Source organism: Diadema antillarum, unplaced genomic scaffold (assembly GCF_040938485.1).
Source record: "Diadema antillarum isolate AM-2024a unplaced genomic scaffold, OU_Dant_1.0 seq00001779_RagTag, whole genome shotgun sequence".
NCBI classification, from domain to species: Eukaryota; Metazoa; Echinodermata; class Echinoidea; order Diadematoida; family Diadematidae; genus Diadema; species Diadema antillarum.
The window spans coordinates 319,861-341,712 of record NW_027272458.1 but is presented as its reverse complement, the minus strand read 5'-3'; the positions used below and the strand labels follow the sequence as shown (position 1 = coordinate 341,712).

Genomic DNA, 21,852 nt, shown 5'->3' with positions numbered 1-21,852 from the left:
AGTTTTTTTTTGTCTTTCATTTGATCATTTAGCTTCACAATTTGAGCAGATGATAGATGTAGCATTAGATTACGACGTTACGCCAAATGATTGTGATGATCTGACTTCAAACTCGATATTCTCGGCTCAGCCGTCAGCGACTTTCGAATCCTTTTGACGTGGCGGGTCACATATCGTATATCAAGGTACATGTACCTGGTTTTAATAGGTAGAGCAGTTGTATGATCATGGTGTGCATTGGCAACAGGCATCATCTTTATATGCCTCTTTATTTTCTTTTCATGCATCTGCTTCTAACAAGACATAATTTCTCGCCCAATTTGCTTTACTTTCAGCCATCAGCGATGGTGGACGAAGCGGTGTGTGCGGCCTGCGACTTCAACAAGCCTGGGGCGCGATGCCAGCGAAAGATGTCTTGGATGTGGCGTGGCGACTACAGTACGATTTCTGGCTTTAGATTTATTTGGTTCTAGGAGAATGTGGCCTATTTTAAGTTTGATTTATAGCAGTAGGGCCTTGCATCAAATATCTGGATTGCTCTTTCATCCTTAGAGGGCAAATACTCTCCACTGCTACTTGCAAAGCTGTCTATATCAGATATTTACTTCCTTTACTTCAAAAGTTTGGCTGTAACATTAATAAGAGAACCCTCCAATTCCTTTCAACATCCCCACTATAAGACAGTTTTGATACAATACAAATTAGTCATTTTCCCTGACTTCTTTATTTCCTGACAGTTAATTTCAAATGATTAGTACTGACTAGGAAGAAAGCATGTAAGCAGTTGTATAAGTTGGTTAAAAGAAGCAGTGTAATATTCAAAGTTTCTTCATTATTCCATTATCTACGCCATCCCTGAAATGTCTCTCTTTGTACTGGCATCAAATTTCATAGCTATTACATTGTTTCAATTATGCACTCATTGTCACCATTCTTTCCTCCAACTGACCATGAGATTCTGTTTGATCCATGACCTACTGTAGTGCCAGCAAGCAGGGGTGAGTACCACAGGATTCAACAGCAGCTTGAGATAGAGAAGATCCCACCTGCCAATCCCGGCGAGCCTCACCGGGTCTTCCATGAACTGAGTAGAGAGGAGCAAGCCACCCTGGAGAAGAAACGCTTGCAAGGTATTCTGATTGGCCATTCACTTCTTCTTTCTTTCTTTAGTGAACTATGTGCTGTTTTATATTTTTTGAGACCCTCTTGAACTATTTAGTCTGGACCCCCATTTTACCAAATATTCCCAATTGCACTACATCTATTGGCTGTCTGTGTGCATGCGTGTTGCTATTTTTTTTCTTCAAAATAATGATCCTTGCATCATGTTGTTTCTATTAATCATAATTAAAAACTCAGTCATCTCTTCCTGTCTTGCTGAAAGAACATATAAACCTTTCCAATTCAAAAATAGATTTTTGCCTGTTGAGATGTGTATAATGCACAGGTAACCCCGGGACGCTCCGTATACAGTTACACACTGTGGGAGCGTCCTGAGTCAATAGAGTGCTATATCGGTAAACTTGAAAAACATACACAGTCTGTCACAGATTTTCGCACCTCCGTAAGTTTCGAATATCACGAGGAAAAAACGTACTTTTATAGTATACATAAGATTCTTATCTAATTAATACCCTTCGTTCACCTTGTTCTTGTTCACACTGGTCCAATGATCTTGAAAAAACGTTTTTTTCACGGCCATATACGGGTCCGTAGTCCTAGCTCCCCATCCCATTCACCATTTTCGAAATCAGTATGCAGTACACTGCGCACGTAAATATTCATGTGCTGGCGGAGTCGCAATGCGTTTAGCCTTCTGACAAGGCCTGCGCGCGCGCACCCACCCAGAAAGCAACGCAATATACAGCGAGAGGGTTTGCCAACAGTATGATAAGGCCTTGCCACAAAGCTACACGACTTGACGGCCAGCGCATGCGCACAAATCTCAAATCCATTGACTGTATAAGATGTAGTTCTCCCGAGTTCCTCTCGACCGAGTCGCATTTAACTCATCAAACCGAGCAGAAAGGGACTATTGCCAGAACCAAAAGTTGAACGCAGTCAGTCTTCAACATTATATCTTCACCTGTAAGTCTTCATATTGCAGAATTTTTGCGATTTCATATTGATTTTTAGGCGCTATACTTCGCCTGTCATGATCATGTCTGCTACAATGCGCAGCCCCAACACTGCGTGTTGGGGCTGGTCGCAGTTAATGCACAGGTATCTCCTTTATTGATCCTTGTAATCTCCCTGATTTAAATGAGTTAATGGTGTCAACTCAGACGATGACTAACTCAGTTATAAGTATCCTTTAGTCAGTCAAATTAGCAATCAAATCATAGGAGAGTTATGAATGCCTGTGGATCATCTTAGACTGCTTCTTGTGTGTTTGTTAAACTTGCATCTGGGTTAGATGTGGATTTGATGTTACCTGCATCAGGATTCCTCGCTTGAATTGTTCTGAGGAAAAAGATGAATTTTCTTTTTATGCCTCCGCCACGAAGTGGTGCCGGAGGCATTATGTTTTCGGGTTGTCCGTCCGTCCGTCCGTCCGTCCGTCCGTCCGTCCGTCCGTCCGTCTTTCCGTCCGTCCGTCCGTCCGTCCTTCCGTCCGTCCGTCCGTCCTTCCGTCCGTCCGTAATGAATTTTGTGGACAGGGTAACTACCAAAACCTTTTGAGGTATCCTAATGAAACTTGGCATGTATGTGTATTAGGGGGTGAAGTTGTGCCTATCAACTTTTGGGTGCACATGCTCAAGGTCAAAGGTCAAAAGGTCAAGGTCAAATGCTTAAAATTTTACTATTTCCCCCATATCTATGCAATGCCGGAAGATATTTTCTTGAAACTTAGTGTATACATGTACTACCCAATTAAGATTCTCTGGTGAAAGTTTGGGGTCATGAGGTCAAAAGGTCAAAGGTCAAAAGGTCAAGCAAAATGTTCAAATTTCACTTTTTTCTCTGTATCTTGGAAATTGTTCAAGGTATCTTCATGGAACATAGTATATATGCATCTACTGACTGGCAGTGGTTATCTAGGGAATTTAGGGTTCATGGGGTCAAAGGTCAGGGGTCAAAGGTCAAGGGCAATACTTCAAAATTTTACTATTTTCCTTATATTTATGCAATGCCAGCAGGATTTTTTTTAAAACTTGATGTATGCATGTATAACCCAATAGAGATTCTCTGGGATTTTTTTTCGTTGCCAAGAACGTCAAAGGTCAAAAGGTCAAAGATCAAGTGAAAGTGCTGAACTTACTTCTTTCTCCATATCTCGGAAGTGGCTCAAGTTATCTTGAAACTTAGTACATATGCTGAATTTATGTATGTTCTGCCTGACAGTGATTCTCTTATAAATCAAAGGCCAGATGAAAATGATAACAATTTACTGTTCAATACAGAAATTGCGCTTTTTCTCCATACCTTGAAAATTACTCAGTGCATAAACTTATGAAATGGTCAAAGTCAAGTTAAAGTTCTTAAATCCCCAAATACATGCTCTCCTATTCATCCAATTAAACATAGGTCAAGGAAGGTAAACATTCAATACATTTGTGACAAACATGTCATTTTAATATTTTGCCAATTTTGTGAAAATGTAATCACACATTGTCCACATGTACTATAGACCTATTAGGAGAATCATGCATTGTGGCGGAGGCATACCAGTCGCCATAGCGACATTTCTAGTTTGTTCATGTATTGTGCTGAAAAAAACAACAACAACAAACAAACAAAGAAACAACACAGCACAATTTCATTAAAGGTCATTTTGATAGCATTAAGCAACTCTCCAGGGAATGTTAATTTCATTTTAACAACAAGAATCCAGCTTGATCCTGATTGGCTGTTGCTATTGGAAGTTGCTATTTCAGCAAAAGCTGCCATGCTAACATCTTTTATGAAATGTGACCCTGGTTTGATGGGACTGGACTATATCCAATATAACATCCTGGGAGATGGTCTAGGAACTATCCTGGTAATTTTTGTGGTGTGTTGTTGCTGTTTGACCTACATGTACCCTTGACCTAAGCCTTTCACTCCAACAAAGGGTTGAGTGGTGGCATCCGCTTCATGATGTCCTGCCATTCTTGGGTGTTGCTGGCTAGATGACTGGCTTCTACTAGTGAGCATATGTTTTTGCTCCTACAGTCTGTTTTTACACAGTCTGTCCATCTCTTGGGTGGTTTTCCTTGTGGTCTCTTACCAGAAATTCTTCCCTCCATTGCTAATTTAGGAAGGCGTGTTACCAGTATACGTATTAGATGACCAAAATATCGTAATCTTCTTTGAGAGATTCTATTTAATACCGTTCTTGTTGCATTTAATTGGTTCATTATTGTGGTGTTCCTTAATTATTCTAACCATTCGTGTTACGCCACTTACACTTTGTGTATTTTCCGCAGGCATGTTATTTCAAAAGCAATCAGGAGGTTTTTATCTTCTTTCCTGAGTGTCCATGTCTCTGTTTTATATAATAATATAGAGAGAATTAGTACCCTGTATAATTCGGTCTTTGTGTGCTACCTTGCCCTAACGTACCTTGTTACTGTTTGGTCCAGACTACTGTCGCAAGGCCTACAAGAAGACCAAGGTGACGCGGCAGGAGGAACGGGAGACCACCATCTGCCAGCGAGAGAACTCCTTCTACGTCGACACCGTGAGGGCGTTCCGTGACAGGAGATACGAGTTCAAGGGACTTTTGAAGGTAGTGGCAGCTCCTTGTAACACGGAGACTGTAGTGTCTTTCACATGTATAAATAATAATAATAATATGGAAAATTTATAGAGCGCTGAAGGGGATGGTTTAGTATTGGTGGAGAAGAGGAATAGGCTTTTAACTTTTTGCGAGGTACCAAGAAACCACTTATAAAACGAGATATGAAACTCGTCACGCTGACGAGTTAGGTGATACGCTTGGGGTCATCAGGTGTCGGTCATCTGTGATCGACAAAGAAAAGAATGTGATATAGGCACCTTGAAGTTATATTGAGTGTGCATGCAAAACCGTTTCTCTAACCACCCGGCCACGGGACATCCCCGGAAATGGTAAGGCAAAAAAGAAATGTATAGATATTACAGGGGGAAAAAGTCAATGCCCACTCAACAATCGTGGCCGCGTGAACATGTATTGCATTGCTAGACGGAAATGCGGCCTGGTAACGACTGATGTCGCTATGCCATTTCTGGCAACTTGGGAAAAATACGCGCCGTAGACATAAAGCCTATAATCGGCTGGTTTTGATACCTTGCTTTAATCACAATTTTCAGTGTGATGACGTCATCAAAGTACAAAACAATGACATGGTCTTGAAAGACAATTGTTCAAAGTACAACACCTCCGTCGTCGTCATTACATACTATGATCAGTTTGACAAAGTCAGCCTGCAAAATTTTGCAGCAGTTGAAGCAATGTGGTCTCCAACACAAAAAAGAGGGATATGGTGTGTGTCTGTGTGTGTGTATAGGTGCGTTTATATACGAACGTGATTTCTACATGGACGAATATGTAATACAAAATTGAAGAAAAAAAGTAAAATAGCTAAATATTTTGTTTCGTGATCTTGTGGGGTTCGAACCCGCAACCTCACGTCTCTGAGACGTCGCCTTTAACCACTCGGCCATACGTCTCGGCGAGAAAAATATGAGAAACGTAAACTTGTGTATGTGAAAGATGAATCGGGAATCGTTTTGTCCACATTCCATTCTTATTTTCAGTTTTAAACTGCAAAATTGTCAACCTGATGATGAGATTTCAAAAAATAAAATGCTTGATTACTGAAGCTTATTGTCTCAGCTACAACATACTTAAGTTTCAGAGGAAATGAAGCGAAATCAGCTGAGATAAAGGTGCTTAAACGTTGTCAAGTCAATGCATGGTTTTAAAAAAAATCACCTCCCATAGACATAACATGTAAACTTGTCCGATTTTGCATCTTTACCTTTAATCACAATTTTAGGTATGATGACGTCATCAAATTTCAAAACCATGACTTGGACTTAAAAGGCAAATGTTCAAAGTACAACATATATGAATTTGGGATAATATTGAGCTTAAACAACAGAGATACGAGCAAATGAATGTCAGAAACAGTACCTCAAAAAAATTAATTCCACTTTTTTGATTTCAGATGATGATATGATGACGTCATAATGTATTTAGGGAATATTGATACTTGAAACGTTATTTTCAATTCATATGCTTTTGTAATATGGAATAAAAACATAGGGTCACCTGACGTTTTAAAGAGCTATGGCGAAATAAACAAAGACATGTTTTTCGCTATATTTCCACATAGACGCGCACACGAAATTTCAACTTTGACGCCAGCGCATTCCCTTGTTATAGGTCGAAATTGATCGGAAATCAATGGGTATTGTTACTTAATGTATCAGGAATCCAAATCTGTCAAAAAATGTGCATTTTCATGTTGCTTACGCGCACTGCGCGCGGAAATGCGCGGACGGACGCGAACGCGCGGAACGCTTAAAATTGTCTGAAACTTCGAGATTTCCCATTGGGAAGTCGTTTTAAGCATTTAAAAACTTTGACGCGCGCTAATGCGCGCGTAATGATGTCCTAGGTAATTAGCATTAAAAAGTAAGATAGAGCGTGACCTGAACTTTATGTCCAACGAAAATGATACAGAAATGACCTTTAGTTATGAAGTTATGATCGATCATGTAACATGGTCCGAAAATCACAAAATGGCGCCTAGATGACGTCATAGATATGTTACTGTCATGAAAACCTTATTGTGGCTAGATATTGTCATGAGACATGTTGACTGAAAATGTCATGTTATTCCGTCATGTCAGTGTTGAGATATTCACGACACAAAATGTGCCAGAAAGAAAGAAGAATAAAAAGAAAGAAAGGAAGATTTTGACAAACACAATAGGTGATACGCTAAAAGCGTATCACCTAATAATGCAGAGCATTTTTCTACAATTCTAAGAGGAATTCAAAGTGTATTAGATTGAAATCGGTTTTGGAATGGCTGAGACATCCCAAAACAAAATAAAACAATGCGATCCTAAGGTGGGTCCCATCTTTTATTAGAATTCCTCTGTATTGGATATCTCAGCCATTTTTTAACCAATTTTCATTAAAGATACACTGTATGTTGAATCCTTCTTGGAATTACATGCTCCTTCATATTTCATAAGAGGTCTCTCGTTATCTCACCAAAGGATGTTAAAAACCAGAAGTTAGATCTCAACCAAAACTATACGATCCCTTTAAAATGAAACTGTTTCAAAACGCTTTACACTTTTAGCAAAGGAAAACAAACATATAAATCGACTATGAATACAAATAATCAACAATTACATAATCATCAGTTCTGTTCTTGAAATAAAAAAAAAAAACAAGCAGCACTGATTTTTACATTGCAATCATGAGGATTTGCAATAATTCTTAACTATTTTTTGTTGCAAAATTCAAGTTTCATTAATGGTTAATTTTGGATGTATTGACCGATTCTGTGACGCGCTATGTGTATTTTTGGCATGGGCAGCGCCATACTGGGTGTATCATCCGACCCCCCTCCACACTCCCCCACCCCTCTCCCTACATTAGCACGCGCGCAGAATGAAAAACTGCTTTAGCCAAGGGGCGTCTTGTACTGAGTGCGCGAATGCTTGCTAGTGCGCGAACCTTTGTTACAAGTGCGTGATAAACATGTTGCCCGGGGGTGGGGGAGAGCAGGGGGGTCGGCTGATACACACCGATACACCCACTATGGCTGCGCCCTGTGCCGTAAAATGTCTGCTGCCCTCAACGAACCCGAATCGGTCAATATGAATGCAGCTATAGAAACAAGTTTTCAATCAAATCCTGCAGGTTTGGAAGAAGAAGGTATCAGCTGCTGTGGAGAAGGGAGATGCTGCTGAGATCAAGAGTGCCATGAATAAGGAGATTCTCTACGACTCGCTTCAGTTGGCCCACAAGTGCATCCTGAACTCGTTCTACGGATACGTCATGAGGAAAGGGTGAGGAAGGGGAAGGTGTAACTTCTGACCACGGAATCAATCACAAGAGACAATCACTAGTCAGCTCACAATCACAGATCCATTTCACGCAATGGTCACGCGACTGATTAACTCAGGTCGAGTCGGAGGAGTACAGTTTCGATAGACTTTACTTGTCTCCTTGAGTCTGCATAGTTACAGTGACGTGGCTTATAGCATGCAGTGAGCATATAGTGCGTATGTGTTGCTAGTCTCAATTCAAGACACTACAGAAGGGAGCCCTCTAGAGTTGGTAGAAAAGCGGTTTGTGTCGGTGAATGGTAGTCACTTAATATAACCAAACATTCATGTACTTGATACTTCAAATCAGGCTATCATTGTTATCCTGTTCCTATTCGTCGGTATTGTGTTTTCTGTGGGAAATTTTGTTTTGTTTGTATGTTGGTTGTACATTAGGTGTTGTTGTTGTTGTTGTTGTTATGGTTGTGGTTGTGTTGTTGTTTTTGTGTGTGTGTGTGTGATAGTACTCCAGTAGCATTCTTAGTCTCTTTGCATCAGTTAATCCTTTCCTTACAATAAGTGTCACCCAGTACTAATTTACTGTTTTGGTAATAGCTTTATCTCAGGGGCAAAAGATTGACTATCCATTAGTAAGCACTTGTGGGACCAATGAGAGTGAGATAACAGTCTCTTGTACACATTGTACCTGTTATCTTATATACTCGTGAGTAAATTTGATGCTACCTGTACACATCTCATGTGTCTTTTGTACACATTACTTTTAATCAATTTACCTTTGTTGAACTACATGTATACAATGTGGGTAAAGTGTCATCCCTAAAGGTCTTTACTACATGTATAGCTGCCAAGGACCTGAACTTGGAACCTTCTGATTGTGAGTCTTTAGTCTTTACCGCTCATCCACAACAGCTCCTCATGTTTTTCCATGTCACTTGTCACATCACACTTATACTCGCTCCTCCTCCTCAGAGCTCGCTGGTACTCCATGGAGATGGCAGGCATCGTCTGTTACACGGGAGCTGGTATCATCACCAGGGCCAGGGAGCTGGTAGAACAGATTGGGTGAGTTGGTGTGTCTGTTTGCAAGTGTGTTTGTGTGTGCTAATTTGTCTGTCTGTCTGTCTGTCTGTCCGATGATGACGATTCACAGCATTTGTATGACACTATATATCTATTATACTGTATATTACATAAAAAGAAACAAAAATGGAAATTCTGTCTTTCCATCTGAGAGTTTTTGTGTTTGTCTGTTTTTTGTCCCTGTCCTGTCTGTCTCTGTATCTGTCTGTCTATTCATCCATCTATCTGTATATCTGTCAGTCCATCTCTCAGTTTATTTTCCTGCTACCTTTCCATCTTTTCCATCTGTCCATCCATTGCTCTCCCTGTCTTTATGAAACAAACAAAAATTATATTTTGTCTCTAGAAAGAGGCTGTTATCTCACTGTTTTCTTTCATCCTGTGTAATCTTTGTTGAGGAAATATTCGTGCACATTTACATACACTCTGAAAATAATGTTTATTACCTCCATCAAGGGAGGAGGTTATGTTTTCATCGGCATTGGTTTGTCCATGTGCAAAATAACTCAATAAGTTTTGAACGGATTTGGATGCAACTTACGGGAAAGGTTGAGAGATGATGCAGGTAACAGATGATTAAATTTTGGTAGTGATTTTTTGTGGATTTTATGAAGGATTTTTGATATTTTGGCAGGTTGGGTCAATGAACTTGGGAGTTTTTTTGAGGTTTTCATACGTGCACTAAAGTGCATGCTCTAGTTTCTGCTAGGGCAAGGCGTGCCATGCAGCTGAAAGTTGATGACGTAACAAAAGGCTTCTGTATTGGGAGAGTGGGCTATTTTCAGCGTGCATGTATGAGTGGAAATCACTGATCTCTATGGAAGAACAAGATCTGTGGTGGAAAACCTGCTTGATGGAGGTCTGCGCTCTCTGAGTGCTTCTCTAGTTTCCTTCTTTATTCCTTCTTATCTTTTTATTTTGAAAAAAAAACCAAAAAATTATGTCATGATTTCTTGGCAGGCGCCCTCTGGAGTTGGACACTGATGGAATCTGGTGTGTACTCCCAGCCAGTTTCCCAGAGAACTTCAACGTCAAGACGACCAACCCCAAGAAGCCCAAAGTGGCCATCTCCTACCCTGGGGCGATGCTCAACATCATGGTTCGGGTGAGTGAGTGCCTCTTTGTGGAACATGTTGTATCTTTCCAAAATGTGGTAGGCTTTTAGTTTGTGACATTGAAGTTGACCATACATTTAGACAATTTGAAGAGTTTGTTCGCAAAAACTGATAAGTCCATATTTGCCAAATGGAGATATTTGCGATTAAAGGTCAAGAAAAATAAAGAGAAAAATAAGCAAATTTTTGCTTCTTTTGACCATAACTTCAAAAATGTACCTTTTTATGTAGTGACCAATATGTCATTTAAAAGGTATTATTTTGCACTTTATGACAGACATCGTACTTCAAAATCTTCAAAAATGGACTTATCGGTTTTTGCAAACAAACTCTTTTTTTGTTTACTTCTTCCGCCTTTTTTTGTATTTTTCTCTGCTCTTAATGAATGTCCTCTCCTCTCTTGGTTGCAAACAAGATATCTTCAAGCGTTCTGTAAAACAATATATTCGCGCCATGAAATTTTAACAAATTGAAGCCGACAGGCTTTTTTTTAGTGGCATTAACTTTACGCGAATTGCCATGGACATTCAAAGTATAGTGTAGGCAAGAACTTTCATGTGCATTTAAATCTCATGAATCTTGGCTCTCGCGAATTTCACAAAATTAAAATGCACAAAAACATTGCTCATTTTACAGTATTAAAGATAATGTAATGATTGGGGGGGGGGGGGAATGTGTTTGTCTGTTGATAGATGTTTTGAGATCTGTCTGTAAGCCCTCTTCAACCTACTCCCCTTTCCTCTCCAGGACTACAACACAAACGATCAGTACCAGGAACTGGTGGACCCCATGAATCTGACGTACGAGGTCCGGAGTGAGAACTCCATCTTCTTTGAGGTGGACGGCCCGTACCTGGCCATGATCCTACCGGCATCCAAAGAAGAGGGGAAGAAACTCAAGAAGAGGTAATATTGTTTGTTTTTCTTATGTGCTTCCCTTCATCCAGCCATCTTTTAGTTCAGCCATTGAACAATCCACCCATCTACGTACTGTATACACCAAATATTTTGTGAGGTTTTTATTTTCGTGAATTTCGCGACTCAGGGGCTATTCGCGAAATTAAAGACACGCGAAAATATTTACCCTGATCCCGATATGAATGTGATATACTTGTGTACACTTCTCCGTTCAGTACAGGACTCCACGATCGTAAATTTAACCACTTGTGAAATCGTCGGGAATTCCTGATTCGCGAAAAATGTAGACTTGCAAAATTTATGGTGTATACATTTGTCTTATACGTAAGCTGTATGTACTCATAGTCCGTTTATTCATCTGATCTATCCCTGCATTCATCATGTTCTTTCACCATTCATTCATTCATTCATTGAATTCATTCATTCATTCATTCATTCATTCACTCATTCATTCATTCTTTCATTCATTAGCCCATTCATTCATCTGTGTTTTCAGCTTGTGTTCATTCAACAATTTTGCTTTACCCCTTATCTGTTTCTCTAAAATTGCACTGTTTATCACACATAAAACTATCCAACCCTCACTCTTTTTATCTCTCTATCCATGTGTCTATCTATCCATCAATCAATCCACCTATGTGTACTTATCTATGCTTTCAGAGCTTCCAAGTCCCTGTTATTTTGCAAGAGGCTCCATGAAAACTTTAAGATATCTTTTCATGGCTTGATAAGAGATAATAATAAATTCCTTATTAATTTGGTAATCATTGTTTCCCTATGGGCTGCATGCAACACACAGATATCTCATTGGAATCCTGATTTTAATCTGTGAATCTTGACAGCCCTTTGCATCCTTTGATTATAGAAACAAACCTGCATCCCATTGTCTCTTTGTGACCCTACAGGTACGCTGTCTTCAACTTTGATGGCTCGCTAGCGGAGCTGAAGGGTTTTGAGGTGAAGCGCAACGGGGAGCTGCAGCTGATCAAAATCTTCCAAGCCTCCGTCTTCGAGGCCTTCCTAAAGGGGGTCACGTTAGATGAGTGCTACGCAGCGGTCGCCAAGGTAGCGGACTACTGGCTGGATGTTCTCTACAGCAAGGTGGGCCGATGAGACAATATATCAAATACAAAAACTGTGTATAGTGTCCATGTGTTTTTTTTGGGGGGGGGGGTGGGGATGAGGTGTGGGGGATGTGTACTGTAAAACCACAATCATTCTTGGCATGAAATTTTCACAAATTGGAGCCTACAGCTTTTTTGTTGCATGAAAATTTTGCAGATTACCACTGGCATTGAATGCATTATGTAGAAAAACACATGAATTTCACTTTGATGCATCATGGCTCCTTGCGTGTCATGTACACAAAAATTTCTGGTTTTACACTATACTGGCCACTGCAGGTTTGGAATATTTCGGGATGTAACTTTCTTGTGCCAATTTTTTTGCTGCACTGAATTAACATAAAAATTGAACACAAGTACAACATGTACAAGTATTCTTGGGAGATATGATATGTTCAGATATATTTTCATCTATTAACTTGTACTAAGTAAGTAAAGTCAATTAAAGTAAATTCAAACTTCAAATGAGTGAGTTCACTGCATTTGGACTACCACAAACTTTGCCAGCAATGTGCTCTGTAGCATAGTCATTTCGGCAACAATCGGTAATACAATGTACATTGTAGTATGGAATGTGATATGTACATTTAATTACTGTTAATAGTATTTACATGTAGGTAGTAGTACAATGATATCAGTGGTATGTATGCAACTTGAGCACTCTACAGAGTGGATGTGGGGCAGTATACAGCTAGCTATATAATTACTGATTATGTGTTTTCCTCTTACAGGCCGTCGACATGCCAGATTCTGAGCTCTTTGATCTGATCTCAGAGAACCGCAGCATGTCGCGTAAGCTTGAGGATTACGGAGAACAGAAGTCCACGTCCATTAGCACGGCTAAACGACTAGCCGAGGTAACGGTGCAATGCAAATGGATATCTATGAACATGGTGGTTGTGACATATTGTCACTGGGGCGACAAGACCTCGTATCTACAAAATGTCAAATGTTCAGGAGAGCCAAAATACACGGCGGCCAAAGCACTACAGTGAATGGGATAACCTTTCCTTTGACATGCCGTGGTGACTTCATTCTTGGAGTAAGACAGTTGGGATTTGGACAGGACATCACATAAACCATTATTTGACCATTAATTCAAGAAAGTCATTTTCACCAAAATTGCCGATACAAGGTCTTGTCACCCCAGCGACGATATATGATTGTGTGTGTGTGTATGGGTGGGTGGGTGATTGTGTGCACATCTTTCTGAATTACTAATACACTGTATTTGAGTAAAACTTGCTCATTTGTTTGTTTTGGTTTTTATGCCTCCGCCAACGAAGTGGCCGGAGGCATTATATTTTTGGGTCGTCCGTCCGTCCGTCCGTCGTAGCGTACGTCTGTCCGTCCGTACGTCCGTACGTACATTCTGTACGTCCGTCCCGTTTTGTTTTTGTCGATATCTCAAGAACCGTGTGGTGGTTTTACATCAAACTTGGTATGAGGATATATCCTTGGGGGATAATACTTTGTTTGGATTTTAGGGTCATGGGGTCAAAGGTCAAAGGTCACAGGTTATTTTGTGAAAAAAAAGGTTGAAAATTCATGTTTTTCTCCATATCTCGCAAATGGTTCAAGGTATCTTCATGGAACTTAGTATATATGCTTGTTCCAATGGGCAGTGATTATCTAGGGAAGTTGGTGGTCATGGTTCAAAGGTCAGGGGTCAAAGGTCAAGGTCAACTCCTCAAAATGTCACTACTTTCCTTATATTTATGCAATGCCTGAAGGTTTTTTTTTTTTTAACTTGATGTATGCATGTATTACCCGATATATATTCTGTGGGAAGTTTCTTGCCGAAAGGTCAAAGGTCAAAAGGTCAAAGGTCAAGTGAAAGTGTTGAATTGCACCTTTTCCTCCATATCTCAAAAGTAACTCAAGGTATCATCATGAAACTTACATATTTATGCATGTTCAACCTAATGGTGATTCTCTTTGGAACTGTGAGGTCAAAGGTCAATTAAAGGCCAGGTTTAGATAATGCTATTTTCCCATTTGATACTGAAATTATACTTTTTCTCAATACCTTGAAAATTACTCAATGTATAAACTTATAAAAGGGTCAAATGTCAAGTAAAAATCATCAGTTCCCCAAATACCTGCACTCTGACATTTTAATCATTCATCCAATTGAACCTAGTTCTAGGAAAGTGAACATTCAGCACATTTGTGGCAAACCTGTCATTTTAATATTTTGCCAATTGTGTGAAACTGTCATCACACATTGTCAAGACATTGTACTATAGACCTATTAGGAGAACCATGCATTATGGCGGAGGCATATCAGTCGCCGTAGCGATATATCTAGTTACAAATTAAACAATGCATACATTTGCCTTGAAGATATTTACAACTGATTAATAGTTTTTTTTAGTCATTGCAGGCAAGAAAAAAATTGTGCAGGACAAAGAGTCAAATTTAATGCCAAGACCACTCTTACTGTTTAGTGCCTAATATTTATGTATGTGTACATATCTTGGAATGTTTGAAATTTGCTGATGTTTATGGAGTTTACCAGTAATGACCACACAAGGAAAAAAAAAATACACTGCATGCAAGTTATTAGAGGCAGGGAGTCAAACTCCAGTGTATCTCCTACTTCTGTAAAAGCAGAAATTCTCGCACGAGTCATTTTCCACATTCCGCAGAGTAAGACGAAGTTTGTGGATGGTCTCGACAACATAACAAGCACTTCAAACAGCCTGCCACAGTGGTTAAGGGCTTTGATACCACATACGTGGACTACTTTAAAAGATACACTGTAGCTGTTCCACTTTACGACAGCAAATTCACTCACGCTAGCGGCTACGGCACTAATGGAAAAAAAAACCTTAAAACAAAAACAAAAACAAAAACAGACACAAGACCAATATCCCTATGATATGCCTACCTTAAAGGACAAGTTCACCTTCATAAACATAAGGATTGAGAGAATGCAACAATATTAGTAGAACACATCAGTGAAAGTTTGAGGAAAATTGGACAATCGATGCAAAAGTTATGAATTTTTAAAATTTTTGTGTTGGAACCGCTGGATGAGGAGACTACTACAGCTTGTGAGTCATATGCGTACAACAGTATAAAGAAAATGTAAAAGAAAATGCAACATATTTTCACTTTTTTTCGCATAATAAAAGAGCTCTTGACTTACCTCTTTCTAAAGGCAGGGGGAATAATATTGCCCATAACATTTGTCGGTAACGAGTCAGGGGAATGTGTACTTTTTTCAAAAGATGGAATTTTGTGAAATTCTCTTTATATTTTCCTTATATTGTTGTACGCAAGTTATTCATACACTGCAGTAGTCTTCTCATCCAGCGGTTGCTGCACAAAAATTTTAAAAATTCATAACTTTTGAACGGATTGTCTGATTTTCCTCAAACTTTCAATGATGTGTTCTACTAATATTGCTACATTCTCTCAATCCTTATGTTTATAAAGGTGAACTTGTCCTTTAAAGTCAGTGATATAGAATAAGATTGCTTATAACAAACAAAAAGTTTGTGTGCTTATATTTTTTTAATCAATTTCATGTTGCACCAAATGCGCAAAAATTTGCATTAATATTTCTGTTTTCTTCCATCAACAGTTTCTGGGAGACCAGATGGTAAAGGACAAGGGACTCGCCTGTAAGTTTATCATCGCTCGGAAGCCAGAGGGTGCCCCGGTGACGGAGCGCGCCATCCCATTGGCAATCTTCCAGGCGGAGCCGAGCATCAAGAAGCACTACCTCAAGAAGTGGCTCAAATTTCAGGGCATGATGGATTACGACATCAGGACTGTAAGCCTGACCCTCAAGCACTTAGGCCCGAATTTCATTGACGAAATGATCATTTTGTCGACGAAATGTTAACATTTCGTAACGAAATGAACATTTTTTCTTCAACAATGAAATAGCTGATTTTGTAACGAAGTAACAAATTCAGGCCTTAGAGTTTTTTCGACAGTCACTACCTATTGATTAGTGCCCTTTGATAACCTTTAACTCTCTGCGTTCTGCATTTTGCACACCCGACTCAAGTTTGCTAACTTTGCATGTTTTGCTTGACTGCACTGCCTTGTACAAACTGATCAATAAGTTGCAATGTACTACAGTTCATTGAATGTGGCAAAGCCATGGCTTGTTATAAAAATTACATCCAAAGCAAAGCTTTCAATTTTCTCTATACCTTTGCCTAAGAATTTAAATGTCTCTGAAAAACTTATTGTTTCCACAAATGCTCATGCGTTGCAATCCCAGAATAAGGTTGGACAGAGGCTGTTTTGGAAGTGGTGTAATTTAAGGTCCAAGTGCAGGTACTATAACATTGTTTATTCATAGATGGTTTCATGTTCATGAGATTATCTAATTATGGTTCTTTGCCTTCTGTCCACAGATCCTTGACTGGAATTACTACATAGAGAGGTTGGGTAGCTGCATTCAGAAGATCATTACCATCCCTGCAGCTCTTCAACAGGTAGGAGGAAAAAATTGTTGCCTACAGTGTATATGAAGCTGCCAACTTGTGTTTGTTTAAATGATTTCAAGGCATTTTTTTTTCAATAGAATAATATAAAAATCTGCTTTTGAATGAAAAATATATTTCTTCTGAAATTTGATAAATTATGCTTTAGTACATGTATTTTTTCCTTCTTTTTTGAACACTTTTGCAGTCTAGGATATTTTGCCTTCAAAAATGGAATGATTATGCAGTTTACTACATTTCTTTGTTTCCCACCTCAGGTGGTGGCATGCAATTAATGATAATTCATGAAAATCGGTCCCTGTTTTGGGAGATACCTGGTAATGGATCATTTGACACTATGCTTTATGGTGTGGAATTCACATTTCCAATTGATTAATTTCTTTCCTTACATGAAATCAGGGTAGAGTTTTTATGTCGATGTCTGCTGTTCCACCAAAACAGGTTTCGAATCCTGTTCCCAGGGTGGCTCACCCCGACTGGCTGCACAAGAAGCTGTGTGAAAAGAATGATGTCTTCAAGCAACAGAAGATCAGTGAGATGTTCATCAGGAAACCCAAACAGGTGGGAAGCCACGCCCACAACCCTACTGATTGGCAGACACCTTTCTCTTCACTGACCAATCATGCCTTCCGAATGGGAATTGTAGTCCGTAAAGTAGCTGGCTATATACAGTATAATTATATTGTCAGTAGGGTGTTAAATATTCAGACTACATAATGGAATATGTCAAGCATGCCAGTCTATAGAGTATTTACCGGTCCTGTTTACCTTTGGGAACAGTGATTTTAATAATTTTCAAGATATGACATTTAATGTATATGTGTAGGTCTATTGTCCCACAAAACATCCTATCATATAAAATTTTTGTAATAAAACCTAAAATATAAAGAAATACCTGTATTTTTCTCAAGAAACCATAACTGTAGATGGTTTAGTCTGGAAACATTTCAATTATAACAATTGTTCACATTTTGTATACTTAACCTTGATTTTACCAATTCAAAATTTTTGCAGAGGTTGTTTCTATCCCTAACTCACATTTTAGAACCAGTTTAAAGCACTAATGCTGGGTTTTTGTTTCATCCCGCAGATGGTAAATTATGCCTTTAAGTGTGATGTCATAGCCATTCATTGCCATGGACTCTGGTTTTAATCAACCTAACGTATATTGTATATAATCTGCAAACAGAACAATTGCTGTAACAATGCTCTTCATACCTGGTTCCAGCCTGTTTGAAACCTTGTGCAAGGATATCTTGTTTGGAACCAGCACTATTCAAGTTAAATGAAAGATACCGTAAAGCAAGATAGTTTTGCAGCATGAAATTTTGGTAAATTGTCATTGACATTCAACCCATACAGTAGTGTAGACAAGAACTTTTGCGTGCATTTTAATTTCTAAAATGTTGGCTCTCGCAAAATTCGTGAAATTAAAATGCACATGAGCATTCCTCGTTTTACAGTACATGTATATGAAATCATCACTTCGGTACTCTATAGAAGTACAATGTAAGTCAACGTAGCTAAAAACAGATTTCAAACTTTTTACTCCTATCGCAGAGCCGACCTGAGCCAGACTCAGAGCCGGTCTCATCCACGGTCGATGAAGTACCAGAGGCCAGCGTTGCCGACATGGAGGACTTTGGGAGGCCCTCCGGGGCCAAGAAGTCTCCCAAGGGTGTTGCCATAGCAACCAAGAGGAAACGGGAGGATGGAGGGAAAGGGCGTATAGACAGTGCAGAGGCCCTGACTGAGTCTTGGGAGGATGTTTTGGGTCCTGCTCCTTCCATGGGGAGGAAGAGGGTGAGAACGTCAATGTTGCCTTTTGTTTGTTTGTTTTTTGGGCAATGAATTCAAAACACTTCAACCTGTTCACCCATTGAGGACGAGTGAGTATGCTCGGGCAAGTGTCTATGGGAAATGCGTGTTGTAGAAAAATCAGCCCGTCCTCAGTGGGTTAAAGACTATTTGTGAGTACAGTTTGACCTCGATTATCCGGCCTCCTTTTGTCCGGAAGTCTCTGTTATCCGGATGCGTTCACGCAGTGAAGGACTTTTTTTTTCTATCCAAAAATTGAGAAAAAACAGTCACTTTAAACTCAATTGAAATTTCTACAAAACTCACACGATTTACCTACAATATTCCCGACAGAACTAACATAAATTCACACCACATTATCACCGTACAAGTAAGCAGTCATCACCACCGTTGCAGGGTACGCTACCTGCCTAGCTGCCAGCGCGCTGGGACGGCAGCTTGGATGGCAGCTATATATATTAACATTGTGTCTCCCATATCCGGCCAATTCGCTTATCCGGATGAGCGCCGGTCCCGACATGGCCGGATAATCGAGGTCGAACTGTATATACTCGAGCTGGTGTATAGGAAATACATGTTACGTCAAAATTAGCTGGTCCTATATAGACTATTCATAATTCATAAATGTATAACTAGGATATTGTTTTGAGGTGTGATCCTGTTTATGGATGGATTCAGAATCAAAAGTATATAGATAAAAGTATTTCTCAATACTTGTTCAGCTACATAATTTCTGTAAAACGTGTGTACAAACTCCATACTCGTAGAGTAGTTGTCCGTTCTTTCTTTTGAGTATCCTGTTCTTCAAAGATTTACTTTTTGTAAGATGAAGTAATACTTAATACTAATTGCATGATGGTATTTATAAAGTAGGAAAATAAAAATGTTATTTAGTTCATGAATTCTGGCAAAAAGGACTCAAGTCCTCACAAAGGTTCCTAAGGTGGAGTTAAAATAAATTAATTGATTATACATTTGTAGTAAAAACACTCAAAATGAAGTTTGTGACTACTTTGCTTATATCAACAAATGAGCAACAATATGTGACCCGCTACAACAAAAGGATCCTAAAGTAGCTGACGGGTGAGCCGAGCATGGCCCAGAAAAATGCTATTTTCAGGCCTTTCCTTTGATCACTTAGCTTCGAAATTTCGGTAGATGATTGGAGATACATTAGACTACAAAATTATGTTAAAAACAGAAATCCGAACGTTTTGACAGATTTTGGTGATCTTACTTCAAACTCGAATTTCTCGGCTAACCCGTCAGCGACTTTAGGATCCTTTTGTTGTAGCGGGTCACATATATGAGAACATAGAACAGATGCTGATTTATTAGAATAAAAAGGGCTTTTGCTTGGCTGTAAAAAAAAAACTCACATTTTATGCATCTCCCTTCTTGAAATCTACAGAAGCACCTCCAGAAGTGGGTGTCGTACCACAAGCAGAAGTGGGCGCTGCAGGCCAGACAGAGACGAGAGCGCAAGCGCCGACGAGTGGACTCCGGCGGGATGGACGTCGTCGGCGGCGGGGTCGTGAGGGCGCTGTCCAGCACGGGACTGGGCAGCTTCTTCCGCCGCACTGCCAAGACCATGCTTGACCAGCCATGGCAGATCATTCAGGTGAGTCACCTACTGGTGGTTGTGCCACCACGCTGAAATTTGTACCAGCTTTGTTCCCACTTAACCCTTCCTGCTCCAATGAGTCAAGTGTGCACAAATGTCACACACAAACCTATGGTGAGGAAAGTAATGTGGCATGCAGAGGATTAGCGCATTTGTCACAAAAATAATGTGGTTGTCAAATTTGATAAAGTCCATTTCCTAGCAGATTTTTCCCACATTATACTCTTTCATCAGGCTAGATTTTAACACAGCTCATAAAGTATTATTGTCCGTTCATGCATGTGTTTCTATTACTATGTCTCCATGTACATCTATTTTTTTATCATGTGAAGTGGCACACAGCTGTTCTTCCAGGGCCCAGTTTCATAAAGGTGTTCATAAAGATACGCACAACTTTACGAACAACTTAGATATGGCAAGCCAAGTGGGTTTCCTAATCATTGTTAATTTCAACAGCTAAAGTTGAAATTTGCAGATGATGATTATTGTTATTTGTTGACACATGCTTTTAGCTTAAAGTTTATTTTTGCCCCAATATAGATGAAATATTCACATACAGTCGTACATTGTGAAAACATAAGGAAAAAAAAAAGTTGCGCACATTTTGGCACTTGATATGCCAGTTGCTCCTAAAGTCATGCGTAACTTTATGAACAGCTGCACGGCCCATATCTATAACAAGTGTGAATTTTGTGTTGTCTTATTGTCTGACTGTCTGTCTTTCTGTTTTGCTGCCGCCAAAAGATCATGGAGACGAGTCATCCTGGTCTCTTCAAACTCTGGGCCCTGATTGGTTCCGACCTCCACCACGTCAAGCTGATGGTCCCTCGCATCTTTTACGTCAATCAAAAGACGCCAAAGGACAGCAACGAGGGCGCAAGTGAGAACACAGAAACAAGTTCATAGCCACTTGTCATGATGATTGCCATGTTTTCAAACTGTGCTGTATACGTTCCTTTATGAAGAGAGAGCACAGCTGTGAAGAAAGTGTGACTTTCTTTTTGCACCTTATGTTGTGGTTTTAGTTTATATTTCATGTGATTCCACTGATGATTACCAATTCGTTATCCAGTGGGGAAAAAAAATGAAAGTGGGAAGGAGCAGTAGCAAATATTCATCTCAGTGAATTTTTTTTTCTTTTTCACTCCAAACAATTTGAGATGATTCGAGTTCAGTTTTCTGTTGTCATTGTCCAAAATATGACAAAAAAGCGACTTTAATACATGTAGTACAAACTCAATGCATTGATTTTTGTAGAGGTGTTATAAAGTGGTTGAATTTATGGCATGTTAAATCAGGCAGAATTATTTGACTATGTTTAAATTTTCCTCAAGCAAATTCTCCTTCTAAGTTCAATCAGAATAATCCTCAATAATGATTTGTGCAGCGTTCCCATAAAATAATAAAGACTGAATGCAGTAGTGTAAAGATAAAATGTTATGTGGTGGACCTGTAAATACTATCAACTACCATTTTTAATGATTTGTTGTTGAATTTTTGTCTCAAGTGTGGAAGAAAGTGACCCGCACTCTACCCAGATCCAACCCAGTCCTCAACCTCTACCAGTACACTGTTCCGGAGGACCTCTATCGTCAACACGCAAAGTGAGTCTCTTGTCTGTCTCATTCCAGAGAGTCTTGATGCTTCACTTTTGTTGGAGGTTCTCTCAAAGATACCAATTTTTTGACCCTCTACATGTAAAATACT

The 21,852-nt window shown here is 39.5% G+C and overlaps 1 protein-coding gene across 1 annotated transcript in view; it reads left to right on the top strand.

The window, feature by feature from the left end:
* LOC139712255 (DNA polymerase epsilon catalytic subunit A-like) overlaps positions 1-21,852 on the top strand; it is a 70,615-nt gene that overhangs the window by 14,432 nt on the left and 34,331 nt on the right. Inside the window, exons 15-30 of the mRNA XM_071624093.1 lie at positions 336-438; positions 984-1,130; positions 4,566-4,711; positions 7,850-7,998; positions 8,968-9,060; positions 10,039-10,183; positions 10,941-11,098; positions 12,016-12,211; positions 12,966-13,091; positions 15,827-16,018; positions 16,614-16,694; positions 17,145-17,325; positions 18,331-18,506; positions 19,933-20,142; positions 20,890-21,025; positions 21,653-21,749. Of these exons, the coding sequence (XP_071480194.1) occupies positions 336-438; positions 984-1,130; positions 4,566-4,711; positions 7,850-7,998; positions 8,968-9,060; positions 10,039-10,183; positions 10,941-11,098; positions 12,016-12,211; positions 12,966-13,091; positions 15,827-16,018; positions 16,614-16,694; positions 17,145-17,325; positions 18,331-18,506; positions 19,933-20,142; positions 20,890-21,025; positions 21,653-21,749 (2,336 nt within the window). The remainder of the gene's footprint in view (positions 1-335; positions 439-983; positions 1,131-4,565; positions 4,712-7,849; positions 7,999-8,967; positions 9,061-10,038; positions 10,184-10,940; positions 11,099-12,015; positions 12,212-12,965; positions 13,092-15,826; positions 16,019-16,613; positions 16,695-17,144; positions 17,326-18,330; positions 18,507-19,932; positions 20,143-20,889; positions 21,026-21,652; positions 21,750-21,852) is intronic.